Source organism: Xenopus tropicalis, chromosome 8, assembly GCF_000004195.4.
Source record: "Xenopus tropicalis strain Nigerian chromosome 8, UCB_Xtro_10.0, whole genome shotgun sequence".
In the NCBI taxonomy this organism is placed as follows: domain Eukaryota; kingdom Metazoa; phylum Chordata; class Amphibia; order Anura; family Pipidae; genus Xenopus; species Xenopus tropicalis.
Window position 1 is genome coordinate 68,170,899 of NC_030684.2, and position 21,163 is coordinate 68,192,061.

At 37.6% G+C, this 21,163-nt stretch overlaps 1 protein-coding gene across 2 annotated transcripts in view; it reads right to left on the reverse strand.

Annotated features, from left to right (window-relative positions):
* Positions 1-21,163, reverse strand: part of gpc3 (glypican 3) — a 243,844-nt gene that overhangs the window by 93,131 nt on the left and 129,550 nt on the right. For both annotated transcript variants that reach the window (XM_002932619.5, XM_031891329.1), the window contains 2 exons: positions 11,735-11,865; positions 8,760-8,885 (listed from right to left, as the gene is read on the reverse strand). In XM_002932619.5, the coding sequence (XP_002932665.3) occupies positions 8,760-8,885; positions 11,735-11,865 (257 nt within the window). The remainder of the gene's footprint in view (positions 1-8,759; positions 8,886-11,734; positions 11,866-21,163) is intronic.

The window sequence follows — 21,163 nt, forward strand, 5'->3', positions numbered from 1 at the left end:
TTTATTGATGCAGGCAGAACACTTCAGAGGATGTCACACAGACGGCTCAAGTCACACACTCTCTCTTTGGGTTACCCCCGGTACTCCCGCCGGATGCTTCCACCTAGGAACTCACCCCGGTCCACGCGTAGGGCCCCTTCACTGGGAACACTCCCAGGTGCTGACTTGGCTCCTCTTACTACACACTACAGGCCCTTAACTCCAGCCATGAGTGCTGGGGGGTCTTAACCCCTCTCTCTCCTGTTGGGGCTATCACTGCCTGTTCTCTCTAGCCTGCCTGTCACTCCTAGAGTGACCTGTTACAGTACCTCCTGTACTAGAACACAAGCCTGTTATACGCTTCTTTACAAGAAGCAGTCCCAGGACGAAGACCTGCTGAAACTGGGAGTCATTCCCTTTTATACTTTTAGCACAGCGACATCTAGTGGTGGCTGTTAACTTGCAGGGAAACTCCCTTTTCACACATAAACACCCAGGACCACCTTTAGGTGTCCAAATCTCATAAGGCCACCCTCATGGTGCCTGTCTAAAGGGGAACTAATCCTGGAGGGGCCCAATTCTTTGGGGTCCCTACAAATGTTTTTACTAAAATGCATTATTTGTAATATATATAGGCACTTAGTGCTCATTTTATATATAAATATATATAGAGAGAGTGAGAGAGAAAGGAAAAAAAGAAAAAGATCCCCTGTTCGCTGCCAATATAGCAGTCCTTTAGATTGTAAGCTTTTGCAAGCATGGCCCTCTGATACTATTTTTATTCTATAATTCATATTTGTTAAATTAGATCCCTTTTTGTTATTTCTTGCTGAGGTTAAGAACCCTAAAGGTTCAACAGTAGGGTATTGATCAATTTGGCCTTAGACACAAATGGTCACATGGCATACATTGGGTTTTGAAAGGTTAATCTGAATGGAAGCTAAGAAGTGTAGTCGCCCATCACTTTCTGGTCTGCAAATAGTACAATCGTATAGTAGGAAAGTATTTAGAAATTTCCTCCAGAGAAGCAACCACAAAATATATGCAGTTATGCAGTGAGAAAATCCCAACATGACCAAACCACAGCATTTATGGTTACCTTAAACTATGTCTGTTCTAAAAATCCACTAAGCTGATGTTTATATTTAATACATCTGTTTCACAAACAGTCTCTTATATATTCTTTACAGTTGTTTATGTATTTGACAACTTCCTTGACCTAACATTTTATTTGCAGACTGCAAATAACACTCTCATGCTGTGAGAGATTTCAGCTCTGACTGGCTGATTACAGCATGGGTTAACAATTTGCAATGCGCTACTGGCCAAACACCATGGTTTAGTCATTTGGCATAGCAACAAACTGTAAGATTTAGCATACTAATACACCATCTTTACTATAATAAAAACATAAAACCCAGTTATGAAAAAGAATAATAAAGCATCCACTAAACTGAAAACAACTTTATATTTTAATGACAATTCCCATTTAATCATAAATTATTCTCAGCCTATGTACAACGCATCAATAGTCTGGATTTGTTTAAGGGTAGTATGTGACAACTTATATAGATAGATAAACCCACTACAACAATATATTAATTGAATATTATTTGGTAATGGGCCTCCTGGGGATCCCAACAAGTGTTTTAAAAGGGTCATCTCAACATTTGTATGCTTTAGCAGAATGAATTAGATATTGCTCACAGGCAGACTGAGGAAAGCAAATGAGCTTAACCTTGTCTCTGCTTTGTCTGGAAGAACAGATTCCAGCCTTCTGTCCAGGAAATTAGAAAAGTGCTGGAAAAACAACAAATCTTCCTGAATGCTGAACGCACTTCGTAGTCAACATGCATATCAAGTTCTAACAAAATATGCAGATCATATAGATATTATTTATATACCTGTTCTGCAAAACTGTTTGGCTTTGGAACATTTTGCAAACACTGATTTCATATTTACAAGGGAAAAAAAATTCTAAATCTATTTACGCAACATCAGTCTTCATGTGTACACAGTAGAACAATAAACAAAGGCCAAGCACAATCATTTATGTAATACACCTTATATAAAAGTAACTGCCACTTTCTTAGGCACCAGTGACTGAATTAGTTGTGCAATAACTGGTATGTTAGGCTGAAACTGGCATTTATAGCACAAGGCTGAAGAATGGAAACAGAAAGAGCTGGAGTGAATACAAGCTTAACACCGCTGCTTTACCCCTAGGTCTGTGTAAGTACAGTCAGAAATTAGCACTCCATAGGGCACAAGGGCAAGAATACCAAGCATGGCACCGAGCACTTAGTTATGGGGCAATTGCTGTGCTCTGCACCTTCTATCAGACTAAAATTCATATTGTGGGAACCTGCAGTTATAATAACAATACAGCAGGGGGCAGGCCCGGACTGACAATCTGTGGATTCTGGCAAATACCAGAGGGGTTGCTGTAAGATTCCATAGACAGACACTATTTATTGGGCAAGTGGGGGGCTGTTTGGGCCATTTTAAATCCCAGTCTGGAACAAGCAGGAGGACTAACACACTCAGTGCTGTATCTGTACATAGGAATGTGTCTGTACACAGGAATTCTAAAAAACAAAAATGCCCAATATGAATTTACAGATACAAATGGAAAATACTTTTAAAATGTTTAATGTCGTAGAGTCAGCTGATTAAAAGAAGGGGCCTGCAATGTATGGGAGATGTTGAATTTAAATTTATATATGGTGGGCCCTAGTTAGATACCTGCTTTTCCCTTGGAACAGAAATATGTTTTTTCTAACCTTTGATAGATCTGCCCCTTAGTGATGAAATAGACACCAATGTGACTAGCATGCTGCTGGCAACCAAGTATCTAGTTATTTATTTGTCTATTGGGATATATTATTAATTTAGACATGGTCATCCTTACACAGCAGTAGAATCAACTGTCATGTTAGCAAAATAAATGTATATTTTAGCCAAGAAGAGAAGAAACACTTCATCTTCTCTTGAACACTCAGACCACAAGTTAATTTGCCCCAGACAGAATTTGACAATATCCAATAAGCTTCAGTTATGGAGGTTTTCTTCCTTATTATCATATGATGACATGTGGGTCTTGTGTTTGTCTATGTGTGCAAAACTGCACTGGTAATAAATATTAATATAATAAAAACTGCAGTGAAAGCATACTATCCTTCCCAAATCCTGCAACATCTGTAAGTACTTTGGGATAGAACTGTCCAAAATTCTGTGGCCAGAAAAAAAAATGTATTTTCACTCCAGAATTTATATCATTAACGTTTGTCCATTTAGAAATAGAAATTATCATAATATTTTATCTTCTGTTTCTTTTCACATGATGGGTATTTTCCCTATATATATATTTTTGGCCAAGGTTTTGAAAGGCATAGGTGGAGCATAATGAGACTTTAGGAGGTCTTAGGCTTCACAAAAAGAGACCAAATGCTATATATTCACATAATTGTATACAATTTACAATTACAAGCCTTCTATTGGTAACCTAGCCAAACCAAAATTTCAACCTCTTCCTCTGTCCTCTGACAGGCGTTTCCCAAAATGTGTTTGTTGCTGTAGGGATGGTGTAAACACTTATTTTCTATGATAAAAAAGTGTTGGGGTCTTTTAGGAAGTATATTAGGATAACATTTCCACACATCATGGACCTTGACTTTCCTCCCCTGCTAAGCTCCTGGTAACAAGAAGGCTCCCTTTATGGTGCAATGGATTCAGGAATCAAGTGTGCGGTAAATGAAATGCCATTCTTCTCAGCGCTGGATTTTCTAGCCCATTGGGCACCCCCCTATTGCCCCCGCCACACGAACGCACATGCGCAAGCGCCAAACTTAAAACTCCCATACGGAGCAGTGAGGAGATATCCCCATTGCTCCATATGGGAGCAAAATTTGAAAATTTGCCTGCGGCGGGGCGGCATGCCACCCCTGTGTTTGTGCCTCCCTAGGCCCGAGCCTTTGTGGCCTCGCCACAAATCCGGGCCCTATCAGTTTTTTCAACAAACAGACACATTTCAATACAAATACAAATTTCTATGTGTAAATTCTGTTTTAAAAGTTGTTAAGTTAAGCAACACTGAACTCTAACACCCCTTCTAGACTGCAAGCAGACATTAAGGATTTAGACAATTTGTTGATGTTAAATAATCAAATGCTTGACAGTATTAAAGGAACAAAAAAATTAGTACAATGTGTGTTTGGTACAGAAACATTAACCATTTAGTTTAGGGTGACCAGATCACTTGAACATTTAGGGACACTAATAAATGCAAGTTGCAGGGCTGCACTGATTGCATTTACATTTAATAGCAATCAGTGCAACCCTTAAAGCTGGATAATATAAATGTGTCCCTGAATTTTTAAGTGATCTGGTCACCCTAATTTAGTTTGTAACTGTTCTCTTCTGGTGTCTGAATATCACTTCATGAGATACCAACCACAAAGCTACAAACTCTTTTGTGTTATATGTAACATTTCTATATAAAGTACTGGTTTGGTTAGACTGTAAAGCACAATGGTCAGGACTCCACCAACCATTATTTATATATTATGCCTATTTATACAGAATTATTCCTTTAGTTACTGTATGTAGTGTACTTTGCACATTAGAAATATTACATAAAACACACAGGCATATGTGTGCATATTGTGGCTCCCAATAGGTCAATGCTGAGAGTATATGGTTCCCTCTAATGATGGAAATACTGATTTGTGGAAAAAATTATACTATATAATAAAATATCATGTTTTATTATATTGCTTATAACATACAGCAATGCTTTGATCAAAGGAACATCACTGCAACTTTATTAGAAAAAATACTTAATCTAGAAGGAAAGGTAAAAACTAAGTAAGCTTTATCGGAAAGGTCTATGTAAATACAGCCATAAGCAAACACTGCACTGCAAGAGAGTCCTCTTTTAAAAGAAACACAGGATTTCTTGTCTCCTTTTTTATAAACATGTTCTTCAGGTATCTGACTTCCACTCTCAGAAAAAATCCTTTATTCCCCCTCTCCTGGGGGAACAAAAATGCTAATAACTCCCTCCCCCTCCCTTAGAAATGTGTGATCTGAGCTATAACTGAACATCCATGTATGCATATATAAGCAAGAGCTATACAGCAGGAAGCTATGAAGACCAAGCTAAAATGTCAGCTGCTATCTTAAGCAAACAGAGAAACCTTCTATGGCTCTTTACTCAGGTATGGTAATTTTTTCTGCAGAATAAATATAGTATTCTAGGTGGCAGTAATGTGGCAAATCCATTGGCAGTAAAATGCCAACATGACTTTCCTTCTCCTTTAAAGGTTGGCACTGCCTAGGCACTAGATATCAACCTGACCCAATCCCATTGCCAATCTGTAGTGTCTGGAGATTTGTTTAATTTGGAAAGCAATTTTTAATTTATGTAGGAACCCGAGAGCCACCCCCTAATCTACCACCCTAGGCATGGGTCTTCACCCTAGGCACTGAGGGTCTCTAAGGTACAATTTCTCACACAAATATATTTTAAATACATTTGAAATAGTTTAAATTGTTTGTATGACTTAATATTTATATACTTTAATATATATTATACTCTGTGCTGGCAGAAAACCTCATGCAGGATGTTTTATTAAATTCTTTTGATATCAAATGAATGTGGATGGAGGAAAGCCATTTGGATATTAGGCCATCTGGTTGACTTATGTCTGCAATGTGTGACTGTGCTGCATTAACCCTACAATTCTTATCACTCCCTACAGTCAGAAGTTATAAGTTATAGTTCAGAATATTTGAAGCTTTCCAATACCTGGTAGGCAAGATGTTGTGTTGATACTCTGGGGTTTGAAATTAGCCCTGGCATGGAAGCCATATAAGTCCCAATGTATGCATGTTGTATACAACAAGGATACTTTTTTGCTTATATATGCATACATGGATGTTCAGTGTACACACACAGCTCATACCAACAATAAAAACAAAACATTCTAAAGAAACAGGCAATATCAACAACAGTTACATTTGCATTTGTTGTCTCTTGAAAATAATGTTACACTTATTCTTTTTTTCTTCATGAGAAATGCTCTTGACCTACTATAAAAGGCTATAGGGGGGACACAGCAGGCTAATATTCAATATTTGGGGGCATATAGTTGTAATGCCTTTATACATCAGATATTTGCACTAAACATAATTCACACTGCACAGACTTCACTTAATATACCCTAACAATACCAGACTACTGCCAAATGCTCTCGGCTTCACCAGCCAACTTTTCCATGTGGTCCTGTATCCTAATCTAAAACTTTTGACAGGATATTACAGATTTATTATTTTAACAACCCTTATGCAACAGTTGATATTACTATTGAACCATACTGACATCATGACCTCCAAGAGGGTAAAACAGTCATGTTATCAACCCTTTTTATGCTTAAGGTGGAAACCCTAAGGATAAAGAATTGCTTACTAACTACTCTCTACATTGGTGCACCAGTGCTCTGCCTTTACCATCATTTGAACCTGCCATTCTGGCAGGTCTTGGATCATAAACCCAGTTCTGTTTTTTGTAACATATAGAGCTTCTGGTGTGCTTATTTCACTTTTACATATACTTTATTACATATGGCAGGAGGTGTAGTACAACAACACCCTCCATAATAATTCTTCCCCATAGCGAAGGCCCATCCTTTGGAAGAGAGTCCAATCTACCCATGCTCTAGTCTAACCTATCACTAGCATGACTTGTCTGTATTACAGCCAAAAAGAGTTATATAGGCACAGAATTCATGTAGTCATGTATTAGTAATATTCATTTGTAGGCTGGATGTACCAGATATCTGAGATACCTCACCATAACATCTGCTATGTTCTTACTAAATGTAATCATGGACAATATTTCCTCTTTTACAATGTGCAGTCAGTAAAAAAGAACTGTTAAATGTGCATTACGTTAAAGGAAAAAGGAGTAGAAATCCTTAAACTTTTCAGTGGGACACATCGAGGTCATTTGGATCCTCCAGGCCCATTTCCATATTACTAGATACATATCATTGGTGCATGAGTCATTTTCATAAAATTATCTGATTTTCCCAGTCCCTGTAGTGTTTTAGGTCAGATTTATATGTATGGGTTAATTAATACCTAAGGTTACATACTGAGGAGGTGCACCATGTTATATTCAGAACTTTATTCTTTTACTGCTGGGACTGTGAAGAAAAAATATTAAAAAAAACAACTTCAGTAATGTGTGAATGACTCTGTTAAGTTGGCCATACACGCACCAATATTATCATCCGATCAAGGTTTCATACTATATTCGGTGCATGTATGGTGAACTGATGAGGCAACCGCTATTGTAAAAACCTTGGATATCGTGGGGAACAGAAAATTTTGATTGGGCGCCGTTGAAGGCACCTGAACAAAAGCTGCGTTTTGGGCTAAATCAGATAGGGGTACAATTTCTATTGTTTCTACCTCCATATCTGATGATTCAGCCCTGAATCACTTTAGCCTGAATACCGAAATCAGTGAGACGTGCTAGGGAGTTTTGACACACAAAACACTGTCTGTCCTGTTGTTGTAGGGGTAACAGGAATTATACATCTGCTATATGTACGAGCAGAAAATTAGAATAAATACTTAAGTTAAACTTAATAAAATCTTAAGTTGCTCCCTAAAACCTGATTGGCAGGGTGTTACAGTGAGCCCAGGCCAAAAAAAGGACAGACACTCTTACAGGGCAGTAATAGGGGCCATAATACAAAAACAATTAAAGGGATTTTTTTGCCATTGTATGTCTTTAAATAGAAGTAAAAGTAATGTTATGAAATTGTTTACCTAAATGTTTACCAATATTTAAAGATCAATGCCCATAATACTACTCTCAGCATTAGCAGTAGCAGTTACTATGTTCACAGTTGGGATCAAATACAAGGTACTGTTTTGTTATTAGAGAGAAGGAAATCAATTTTAAAAATGTAAATTATTTGATTAAAATGGAGTCTATGGGAGATGGCCTTTCTGTTATTCAAAACTTTCTGGATAATGGGTTTCTAGATAAGGGGTCTGATACCTGCGATATAATTTCCCTATCACAGGCACAAATACTAGGGTCAGTATCATCAAAAGCCAGTTAAGTTACCTGCAAGTCTTGGAATGTTGGAATGAACCAGAACACCTGCAGTAAACCCATGAAAGCATTCAGATTCTACTTTCTGGGGCACTAGAACATTTTACATGGCACTTAATTTCTGCGTATTTATACTTATTTATTGTATTTATTATAATACTCCTGGTGTGTACTTTTGTACATTGTAAGATTGCACAGTGCTGTGTATCTTTGCAGCACTTTAAAAGTAGTTATAGATACCTACATACAGTATATAGGGAAGCATACAACCTGCATCAACTGATAAATATATTTCCAGGTATGAAAATAAGGAACTTTACAGAATACCAAAAATGAGGCATGGCAAAGTCCAGAACATAGAACCTTATTTTTAGACTTTGCTCCCTGAGCACAGTGGATTATTAATAGAGGGGCAGACCCTGCAGGGGAAGGTGATCTGAGGAAACAGGGGACCCACAATGAGGAGGGGTGGGTGTGTCACATGCGAATCACAGGTAAGCCATGATTTTGTACACTCATTGGAGATCATTTGTGATTGTGATTTTGTACAGGGGACGCCCAATTCTAATATTTATTTAATAGGCACAGTTATTTGTATTCAATCTCATTGCACAAAGCATTGAATTCATTTCAAAACCTTGTTAGTTACCTCTCTACTATCTCATGTCCGTTCCAGCAGAAGGTATCATTTTCCACAACAGCACTATGGTGGCACACTTGTGCTGGAAGATCCCCATAGAAATGACGGTATGTTTTCAGCTTTGCAACAAACTCCCTAAAAAGAAGAACACATGTATCAATGAGCAAGTCCTTTGTGTAAGATAATAATGTTGTCGTACAGTTTTTTAGTGCTACAATTCACACAATTTGAATTATGGTTCAAAAACTGTCTGGTATTTATTAAGTGCAAAAAAATAAAGACTCAAATGTAAAAGCTTGCTAATTTATATAGAAGTCAATGGGAGTTGTGCTAAGTCAAGTCATATTTTCAATTCGAGATTTTCAAATTGTTTGGGTTTGTAAACTCGCAAATTTAAGATATTTGAGTTTTTCAATTGAACGAGTTTTCCTTACTAAATAAGCAAGCATTCAAAATGTGAGTTTGTTCAAATTCGCAATATGGAAAATTAATAAATAAGCCCATTTATTTATGAAAAGAATAGATTTTGCCATTACAAGTTTATTAGTATGCGTGAACCAGAACAAGGATCCTTGCTATTCAAATTCATAATTGTATTTATTTTTCAGTAAGCCATTATTAGTTTTCTTGTAATAGCTCTGATCCTATTTAAAATGTCTGAAATAAGCAAGACAGGACACCTTGCCCCCCCCCCAAAAAAAAAAATTTGATTTACATAATACTACACTATTGTCAGACAAAAAGTGCACTGTATTAAGACATTGTGTAATATTATGTAAATCAATTTTTTTTGGGGGGGGGGGCAAGGTGTCCTGTCTTGCTTATTTCAGACATTTTAAATAGGACCGGAACTATTACAAGAAAACTAATACAGTAATTCACTGACGGATCAGCCAATCAGCATATAAAATAAACCATTTATATTTCAATAAACTATAAGAAAAATCCCCTACATTTTAGTTGATTTTTTTATAATAGCAGTGGCTGAACAAAATGAAGGTTACAATTTTCATTAACAAAATACGATTATACCGACTATTAAATTATTTTTATATACAGAAAGTGGCATACATGGGTATTCATTTCTCTTCTTTTATTTTTCTTTTTTTACAAAAAGCATAGTGTATATAGTGTATATGTGTATGACATGTATTTGGTGAAAGGTCTGTAAAGTACTTGCAAATAGTTTAGTCTAAGCAATTCCATAGTTAAACATGGCAGAAAAGGTACCAAAATGGCATTTTGTTACTTAATAAATGAGTCCATATTTATATGGCCACAAAACTGCTCAAAATATTCAGGTTGCAAAATACATCTTCAATGGATAGGAAAGCCATTTGTCATATACTGGACTCTCCAGAGCTGGTAAAGAAGTGGATCTATGGCTGAGTAAGCCACCCCTGTACTATCAGTTAAGTGAAAAAGGTCAAATAAGTATCTAATACCTGCCCAAGAATGAGCATTCGTAAAAGCACTCCATGCTGGAATTCAAGGGAAACAATATGGTAGTTTCACAGGAGGCATATGACTCCAAATGACTGATTGTAGAGTTGTTCAAAGATGTGGGGGTGAAGTCTAACATCTACATAGCTTCTTTGTATTTATCTGATCTACAGCATTATTTCTTCTTTCACCATATTCCGCTCTTTGCTGTTATTTCTGCTCTACTAACTACTGGTAAAACACATATCATGTTACAAAGATTATTATTATTATTAACATTTATTTATAAAGCGCCAACATATTCCGCAGCGCTGTACAATAAGTGGGTTTCATACATTGGACATACAGAGTAACATATAAGGCAATCAATAACCGATACAAGAGGTGAAGAGAGCCCTGCCCAAAAGAGCTTACAATCTACAAAGATGGAGAAATACATTTTCTCTATTTTATGTCTATTTTTGTTCCTTTTTTTACCTTTTATGGTAAAATATATGCACAAGGCTCCATTTTTTCCTACAATCCTACATTCTTAGCAATTTATACATATCCTCATTATCTCCTGTACATTGTGAATTTATAAGGCAACATAAGTTGAACCTTTAAAATAAATTGTCTGTGTCTATGAAAGGTATTTTGAGGCTTAAGAAATATATACATCGAAAAGAAGATAAGAACAGTCTCTAGTTAATAGGGATTAGTTTACAGCCAGCTGTTACATTACATAGTATCAGTCCCTGGATTCACAACATCCCTCCCATTCTATGACTGAAATTCATTATTTATTCAGCTGTGATATGGAGGGTTAGCATATGACAGAAATCTGAAAACTTCAAACCAGGCTGGTATGTAATGAGAGCATGTCCATATGGCTTACTGAAGGCACGGCTCATTAAATAGCCCTTAAATCATATACTGTGAGCCAGCTTTTATCTGTGTACGTACTATGTATATTCCTATTCTGTTTCCTGTACAGACTTTTTTATTCTTTAAAGGCAATAGCATACGATGCAGGGCAATACCCAGTGTTTTGCCGCACATGGAATTACCAGCTGCCCTAAGGTTTAGTAATGCCAGAATGCAATGCTCTAACCATAGAGGAAGCAGACACTATGCTAATGGGGGGCGGAGGATAGGGGAGCTCAGGTCTGTTTCATCTATAGTTGTAAATACCCCCCAACCATAGTTGTAAAGCAGTACCCCCCCCCCCCCCCCAGCTCCTCTGTTACCCATGGGCAGGAGACGCAGGCAGGGAGTGTGTGGGCAGGGGGATTTTTTTTGTTGGGGCAGCGCTGACTAATTACACCACTACTGCAATAAGCAACAGCTGGTACAATTTTGAAAAAAGAGATTCATAGGATGTAAGGGTAATTCTTCCCCTTTGCAAAGCATCTGTAAGACCCCATCATCAATGTACACTGCCATTTGGTCTCCAACACTCAAAAGGCATATTACTGAAGTACATACATGAAAGCCCATCAAGAGCAACTAAGCTTTTTCAACATCAACAACGATATATATAATATTTCTTTATGACCTACCGTCTCTTTCCAGAAAGAGTCTCTTCATGGTCTATATAAGTTTTTATTTCTTTTTTGTTGATAAAGAACTCTCTTTTATTATGCACCGACCTGGATATTCTTTGTTTGGAAGGACTGCACAATTTATTAATCTGAAACAAGAATAACATAGTTTGTGTTATTATTTAATAATATTGTGTTATATATCTCTTATACAGAATCCAGGAAGCTCTAAATTACAGGAAGGCCATCCCCCATTAAGTCCATTTAAGGATTTAAGCAAATAATTCTATTTTTTTTTTATTTTCTCTTTCTCTGAAATAATAAAACAATACCTTGTACTTGATCTGAATTAAACTGTGTGAATCCATATTAGTGGCAAAACCATCCTACTTGGTGTATTTAAAGGAGAAGGAAAGGCTAATAAAGTGTTAATCTCAAGCTGCAGGCATACCTTCAGTTCTCTCAGTAGTGCCCCATATTTCACCTTTTCAGATGATCAGAAGCCTCATAGGAAAAAAAAATGCTGAGCTCCGTAAACAAAATTCCCACAATGCCTCTCCCTTGCACCCAGACCAAGACCCCTGTACATGCACAGTTTGTAAGACTATGAGGAAACTTCCTGCTGTATAGCTCAGATCCCCATTCCTAAAGGGGGGGAGGGAGTTCTTAGCATTCTTGAGGGAGGGGAAAGCAGGAGAAGGGAGAGAGGAGAGAGCTGCGCAGACTCTGGAACAGGAAAAAAAGAAATCCTGTTTCTTTTGATAGATGACTCAGTGCAGCATTTCTGTGAGTGCTTATGGTTGTATTTACATAGACCTTTCTGATAAAGCTTACTTAGTTTTTACCCTTCCTTCTCCTTTTTACAGCATCAGTTTATAGTGATCCTCCAGCAGAACCCTGCATTCAAATTTGTTTTTAAAAAGAATGAACACACTTTTTTATATGTAACTTAAAATTTGAGGAGGGGCTAGCAATGTCCTTAGTTTCCCAGGTGGCCTTAATCATGTGACTTGTTATCTAAAAACTACAGTCACTCTTCACTGCTACACTGCAAGAGTGATCTTACCTCACTAAAAAATTATATATCCACAGCACACAGTTTAGGTGCTAGATTAAACATGAAAATAAGTTTAAAAATACAGGTGTGTATCTGGAAAAAGCAATACAGGTTCCCCCACACAAAAACTGCTCACCCCTCAAATCCTCTGGTCCAGGTGCAACCTGCCCCGGTCCCTGAACTCAGGTAAAAAAAACTCACAGCCAGGGAGAACCCACTTCCAAAAAAGAAAGCATTATGCTTACCAAACGGTCCTGTTGACCAAGGTGCTCCTGCCCCAAGTCCATAGCCAGGGAACAAATCTCGTCACAAAATCTCGTCACAAAATTTCACACATTGGCAGTGCACTCCGCATCAGAATAAAAAGCTGCAACAGTTGGTATTTTAATATATGTGAAGTTTTGTGAAGAGTGATCTTACCCCCCCCCCCCCCCAGCACCATATCAACATTACCAGGCGAAGGTAGCATTGGCTCCAAAAGATGACACCACCTTCAAGCATGCACTAAAAAGTTCTCAATGTGCAATTAAAATGCACAATTAAAGTCTGCAACAATATTACATTGCAAAATGTAAATTGTTATTTTTATTTGTGCATATTTTTTTCAGTTTACAGCTTTTATTATAGCTTTTATATAGCATTTATTACAACAGATCCCAGTTCTTTCTGGATAACAGATTCCATACCTGCATTATATAAAGCTAAAATCGATTGCTCATTGGGACAAATGTACATATATCACGTTTTTATTTTCTATGCTATTTTTTTTTGTGTGTGTGAATATAATACATAGCCTATAGTAATATATTTAAGCTTTCCACCAATGTCTTAAAAGCATGAGCGCATAATATATTGGCACAGTTTTATATATATATATATATATATATATTAAAGAGTCACAATATATTTAAGCCCACGTATTACAACATATTGTAGAATGGTTGGGAAAATCATAGAAGGAAAGTATATCCCTCCCAGAATCCTCTATGAGGCTAATGCCACACAAGGCGTAGGGTGGATATTTTCGGCAAGCGGAAAAGCGATTGCTGAAAATTCCGCCCTACGCCTCCTACATGTGCCTGCACCCGAATAAATGAGATAAGCTCGGGTGCAGGCACATGTAGCCGATATACACATGAAAACGCGAGACAATGCAATATAATAGTATATTGGCTATATGTGCCTGCACCTGAGCGTATCTCATTCATTCGGGTGTAGGCACATGTAGGAGGCGTAGGGCGGAATTTTCAGCAAGCGCTTTTCCGCTTGCCGAAAATATCCGCCCTACGCCTCGGCTGGCATTAGCCTGAAGCAGCACAAAGGGCTGTGAAATTAAGGGTCTGTGCAGCTGTAAGCGCTGAATAGCCTCACCTGGAGTTAAAAGGTGGCTCCAAGGATAGTGTGGGGGCTGCTCTCTCCTGGGAAAGAGGTGAGACACTGGAGCTGCAGTGTGGAACTTTTCCTGTTTGGGGAAAAGTGTGTTGGGAACTGTTTTCCTCTGAGAGCCGGAGGAATATTTATCCACAGAGGTGGATGGCCTAGTAGCAAGGACCAGCTACTGTATGCTGCCCTGAAGTGCAGCTGTTTCTGAGGAAGCACAGGAATACCACAAAAGACAGTGAGTGTAACCTGCATTTACCTGTGTTGGCTTATTCTGCCCATGTGTGGCTGTGTGTGCCCCTGGAAAGGACAGTTTTTGAGTTTCAGCAAGACTGCTACTTTTGGTTGTATTTGGGATATCAGCTGTATGAACTTTTATTTGCTGTCACACCAGAAATCAGCTGAAATCCCTGTGTCCCTGTCTCTTACTTGTGTGAAAGGAGCTGCCGCTTCTACCAAAAGAGCTAAAACCCCCACAATATATATATATATACAGAAAATATATATTATCTGCTGTGTGTGCATTATTAATTACCCCAAAGACATTCAGCATCATAGATTTACTGTAGTTTGACCAGTACAGCACTTTGAAATCCATATATCCGTCATGGCATTTCCCACTAAAAGCCTATGCAATGTAACCAAATGTATAGTATCAGCAGCCATAGTATCTGGGTAAAATATAAGCAACATGGAATGTATTCTATTCATTTTTATTTCCAATTGAATATTGAGTTAAAGCACTTTAAGTGAAAAACAGCTGAACATATGCAAATGGATGAATAGAGCATTAGTATACAGACCCCTCACAGAGCAATTGTTTGATCTTGTAGCAGACTTAAGCATGTTAGCATAAACGGCATTGAAATATATATCTCAGATTAATAATATATCACAATATTATGAGTAATACATCTGAATGCAAAGCATTATACAGTAAAGGACATATATGATATTACATTCCTTTTGATGTGTGCACTGCTGTGGTTTATATGAAGGACCTAGAGGAGACAAGAGTCAAACTCTAATTCAGCTGATCAAAAGGTGGCCGCCCACACAGTCATTGTTCATGAAGCATTTTATTATAAGAGGCCACCTTTTTAAATGCCAACACTTGTGGAAAAGACATAAAGCAAGGTTCAAAATCTCACTGATCTAAGCAATTTTTATTGCTGTCACTGAATGAACTGAATGTGGAATGTCACATTAAAGACAATTATAGCAAGAAGGCTTCAGATTAGAGTGCATTTTAAGGGGCAAATTTATCAACATGTGAGTTTAGAGCTTAATTCATAAAAAAAACTCCCCCACATTCCATTCATTCCTCCTATGTTTTTATAAGTGTATTTATCAAATGGTGAGTTATAACATTCACCCATTGATAAAACATGTACAGGTATCAGACCCCTTATCCGGAAACCCATTATCCAGAAAGTTCCGAATTACATCTCCCATAGATTCCATTTTAACCAAATAATTCACATTTTTAAAAATGATTCCCTTTTTCTCTGTAATAATAAAACAGGACCTTGTACTTGATCCCAACTAAGATATAAGTAATCCTTATTAGAGGCAAAACAATCCTATTGGGTTTAATTACTGTTTAAATAATGTTTTTAGCAGACTTTAGGTAAAAGATCCAAATTACGGAAAGACCTCTTATCTGGAAAACCCCAGGTCCCGAGCATTCTGGATAATGGGTCCCATACCTGTACATTCCCATTATTTATGGCAACATTTTTAGAATTTAAATTTCTATAACTTGACTTTATACATTTTTATAAAGTAATAACAGATACAAATGAAACTTTACCATTACTGGTACTTTTAAAGTGCAAAAGAATGAAAAGAGGCTTTTCAGAGGTAACACAAGAGGTATTTCTGATATCCTAAAGAGCAGGACACATCATTGTGATATGAAAAAATAATTGTAACCTATTGAAACTCCAATGTTCATTTTGTGGGAGCCCTTGTGGGAGCCACAGATTTATTTATCTGCCTACAGATCTTCTGCCAATGAATATAAATGTACCAGTTGCACTGGCAGGGAGCAGCGAGAAATGTGAGCTAGCTGCCTCTGCTGGAATCCATTCCTTCATTACTAAATGACTTTACTGACTGCAGGCTCCACTTCAGTGTAGTTCCCATAACATTATCACCTTTTTTTCATGATAATTAGGATGAAACAAGAGCGGCTTCAGAGACATTCTAAAAGGGAAAGCTTTCAAACCTCCTGAAAATTGGAAGTCCTCTAGGCAGATGGATGCTGAATAAAAAGTACAAGTACATAATGGAAAGGGGAAGAATTCCAGTAGATGGCAAAATGATCTCAAGCAGTTTCTATATTATCTTGTATATAAATCAGTTTACTAGTTATAAAGGCTCTGTTATACCATAGGGGTTATACAGAACAGATGCAAGCTTGACATTTTCATTAGAATCTAATGCATGACACTCAGAGTTGTAATGCTATACGTGGGACAGGGATGTTCACCCCAGGGATGGAACAACCACTGGTTCATAGCTGACGCTTTGAGACCCAGACACAAATTATTTTTCCACTATGTGTATATTCTTGGTCATATGCCCTCACAAAATCTCTGTGGCCCTCCTTGTTTTCCATTGGTTCAAACCTCCCATAATTGCAGGGTCGGACTGGGGGGGTGCAAAGCCCACCATAGCTACTGCTTCAGAGAATGTACCATTAACAACCTCCCTCTGTACCCAATCCTGTAGCCAGTTTCCTATCCATGTGCAAATTACTTCACTAAGACCAAAAGACCTCCGTTTAGAAAACAGTTTATTTGGGGGAACGGTATCAAATGCTTTGGCAAAATCCAAATAGATAACATCTACTGCACCCGCACTGTCCAGCTTCTTACTAACCTCATCATAAAAAAGCAATCAAATTGGTCTGACATGACCTGTCCTTCATAAAGCCATGCTGATTACTGCCCATAATGTTATTCTCCAAAACATAATTTTGTATGTGATCCCTTAACAAGTCAGTAAGTTTGACCACGGATGTCAAACTTACTGGCCCATAATTGCCAGGCTGAGATCTTAATCCCTTTTTAAATACAGGACATTCACCTTCTTCCAATCCCTAGGTACCATACCTGATGAAAGCGAGTCTGAGAATATCAGAGACAGAGGCCACTGTAAAACTGAACCTAGCTCTCTCAGTACCCGAGGGTGTATTCCCTCGGTGCCTTGTTCACATTAGTCTTAAGTAAACCTTTAGGAGTAAACACTATAGGAGAGTTCAACTTTGTATAAAATGGAATGCTCTACTACCTGTGCAAACATATTGTTGGTTGTTCAATCATACCTCCCAACTGTCCTGATTTTCGCAGGACAGTCCCTCTTTTAACAGCTCAGCCCACAGTCCCAAATTCTTACTGAAAAGTTCCTCATTTTCCTTTGATCTCCTGCACTAAACCTGCACTGAATGCTTAAAAAGATACAATGTTTCTCAAACTTAATTAAAATGTAGCTTTTGGCAGAGAGCCCAGAAATCTTAACAAGGTACACCTGCACTTAGATACAATTCTAAGTAATAAGCTAAACTGGTCTAAGCTAAACATAAAACACCCCAAAACCCCCAGAAATGTGTTCAAACTTTAAATAACCTGCCAAATTTTATAAAATGGGAGTGGTATTTAGAGGCTGTGCCACAAAAACAGTTGTGGTCAAAACATTTCTTTTTGTCCCTCTTTCCATTTTTTGGGAGGTATGGTTTAATTGTTCCAGATATTTCCCCCCCCCTCACTGCTCACATACTAGTCACTGTTCTAAGAATTATCTACTGTATTTTGGTCACACTGAGAAATGAATGCCATTTTGTGGCAAAGCATTTTACTTCCTGAAAACCTATGCCTATACTGTTACTTATGCTCAATGAAGGGAATACCATCCTCACCGGATTCCCAGATATTTTTTTTATTTATTTATTTATTTAATTTTTTTTTTTAAATCACATGTATGTACGTCCTTTAGCACATAAACGATACATGCCAAAAATAAACTTTACTCACAGTGGAAAGTATAAGTATTATTATTATTGAGGGTGAAAATAACTAATCATTAAATAACAATGAAATATAATACTTTGTTATTTCTTTTTAGAGTGTATTTTCAGAGCTGCCACAGACCACTCTGCCATAGAAATTTACAGTAAAGTCACTAGAGGGGGCTGTTGTCTGCTAAATACATTTCTCCTGCAAAAATGAATTGGAATAAATTGCATTTCTTTAAAAAGGGTGTGTGTCTGTGTGCTGTAGTTATTTGGCTATATGTCTGGTATTAATAAAACAAAATGCACAGATTTGTTAACAATTCACATAAATAGTTAATAACACTGTGAAGAGTGTGAAAACGAGGATCGCAATTTATGTTCTATGAGTGATTTCACATTCGAAGCAATGCCGAAGCCCACCTACACCCCTGTGCCCATGTGTGCTTGCTCTGTGGGGCACAAAGTGGTGCTATGCAACAGACCCCAAGGATGGTCTGGGCCCCCATTTTCCCCTAGCCTCCATTTATGGTAATTGGACCATTGGTTTTAACCCACTGGCAGTGAGTTTGAGGTTTGTGAACATTTTTCCTAAGAATATAGATAAGAAAATGAGTTTAAGATAAACTGCACTAATGCCACAGAAATGACCTCAGTGAAACCTTAGGTGAGATTTCTGTTACTAAGAACTAGACTGTGAATGATAATTGGTGGCCAGTGTTCATGCAAAGTTTTGGCTATCGTCACAGATAAGGAAGCTTTTATCAAAGCTAACAGTAAAGCCCTGGGCAAATGGAGCATATGCCTGCAGGCTGAGAGAACTGGATCCGATCCCTTCCGTATCCCTGTGTATTTGCACTGAAAAGTACAGCTTCCACCTGAGTGCAGGAACACGCAGCAGAGCAGGTTGGCCCTGAAATCGAGAAAGCAGGCATTTATAAGCTGACCTCCACTCTGTTCTGTGTGCCTACACTTAAGAGGAAGCTGTACTTTTCAGTGCAAATACACAGGGATGCAGAAGGGAGCAGATCTGCTCCTCTTAGCCTGCAGGAAAAACACATGCTGAGAGAAGCGAAGCAAAACTCCATGTGCCCATGACCTAAAGAACAATTCTGCCAGACACCTACAAGATCATTTCTACACTTGCACAGAGTTGCAAAATCATTTTAGAGATTTAATAAAAATGGAAATTATTGGGGAGAGCACTTTGTTAAGAAAAAGAAAAGCACAAAAATATGATTGTGAATTTTCAAGATGTATCTTTAAATGAAAAAATATTGCATAAAACCCCTTGAGCTCACAGAAATTAATGGGATGTATATTTTCAATATTCAAACAATTTAATTTTTTATTTTTTTTTACACACTCAGTGGAAATTAAATGAACAAATGCAATTTTTGTTTGCGATCAAGTTCTTTACCCTAACTTAATATAGTGTCAGGGCCACCTTTCACTGCCCTTTGCCTTCGCTTTTGAAATGCTAGCAGGCTCATGATTTTATTGGTGGGCCCCTGGACCTTTTTGCCAGGTGCAATCTGTTTTTCTCCACCACACAACCCCATTGTGGCCCCTAATTTGCGCAAATTAGTAAAGAAAACCATTCTTTTTTGGGCTGGAGAGATGGAGATGGAGAGTCCTTGACTCTGGACCAACAGCCATAGTAACAGATAAATAAGAAAATGAGTATACCACAATAAAGCAAAAAGAAAAAAAATTAAATTAAAATAACCATGCTGTGATGCTTCCAGTTGATTAAAATGGGGGCTCTGCCATGTCTGGCATTTCTGCAGGATGCTTCTGTCAATTATTATACCAGATGAAAAGTTTGATGGTGGGTCCTCTTGTCCTGGTGTGCCCTGGGCATATGCCCCATTTCCCCATTTATTAAAACAGTCCTGTTTTTTATTTAATATTACCAGGCATGGTAAAGGTACATTTTAGTTTCCACTGACCCACTGGGGACATTACACCCAGTGTGCCACAGCCCTAACATTGCTAGTATGGGTGGTTATTAAAATGCCCTAATGCACATTTTGGGGACAAGTACTGATTTTGTTAGCTTAATTACACTGTGCCATTAGATTCTCTGAGTGAGCTTGTGCAGTAGAGGTTTTACACACACTTTAAAATAGTGGTACAGTGACTTCAAAGTACAACATCCCCACATTCTAAATACTGTGAGAGGCAGAGGATACTGACAGCCCAAATACATTAAATACAATAAGAACCAAATATCCAATTTCCAGAGTTGTCTGCTATAGCATGCATACATACATACATACATACATACCCACTGATGTTCTATGCAAAAAAGCTATTCTGCTTTTCTAGTAGAAAGCCCTCACCCCCCCCCCACCCCCACCCACACACACTCTGGCTCTATGGAAAAAAAGTAATCAGTGTACTTGACTCATTGCTGCCCTGACAAATTTATAGATATAAGGGGTTTGTTACTTGATATACCAGACTTTGTATTTGAAACTGTATGTAGTTGATTCTATATAATGTTTCTGGTATAGAGTGTACACTGCCCATAAACTACTACTACTACTCAGGAAACAATGTTTTATAACTGTAATGTTAATTGTTACCCATAATCCATTTATTATTTTCATCTTTTATGTTGTATGTTTTGTTTGTGCTTAAAAATGCTAAATAAAAACTTGAAAAAAATACACTAAGAAATTTGGCCCCAAATAAATTATATACATTAAGAGGCAATGGGTCCTGACACCCCAGACGTCCCATTTATGAGATTGAGAAACTGAAATTGAAAATTCTGTTTTTTAAACTGTAAATTCTGTTCTTCTAGTGCATACAGCACAGTTGTAGAAATCCAAAAAATAGGAAAAAGTTTCAGCAGGTTTGCTGCAAAACATTTATTGTGGGTATTGGTAACACAGTGCTACCACTACCCACAATAAATATTTTGCAGCAAACCTGCTGAAGCTTTTTTCCTATTTTTTGGATTTCTACAATTGTATTTGGTTGCAGC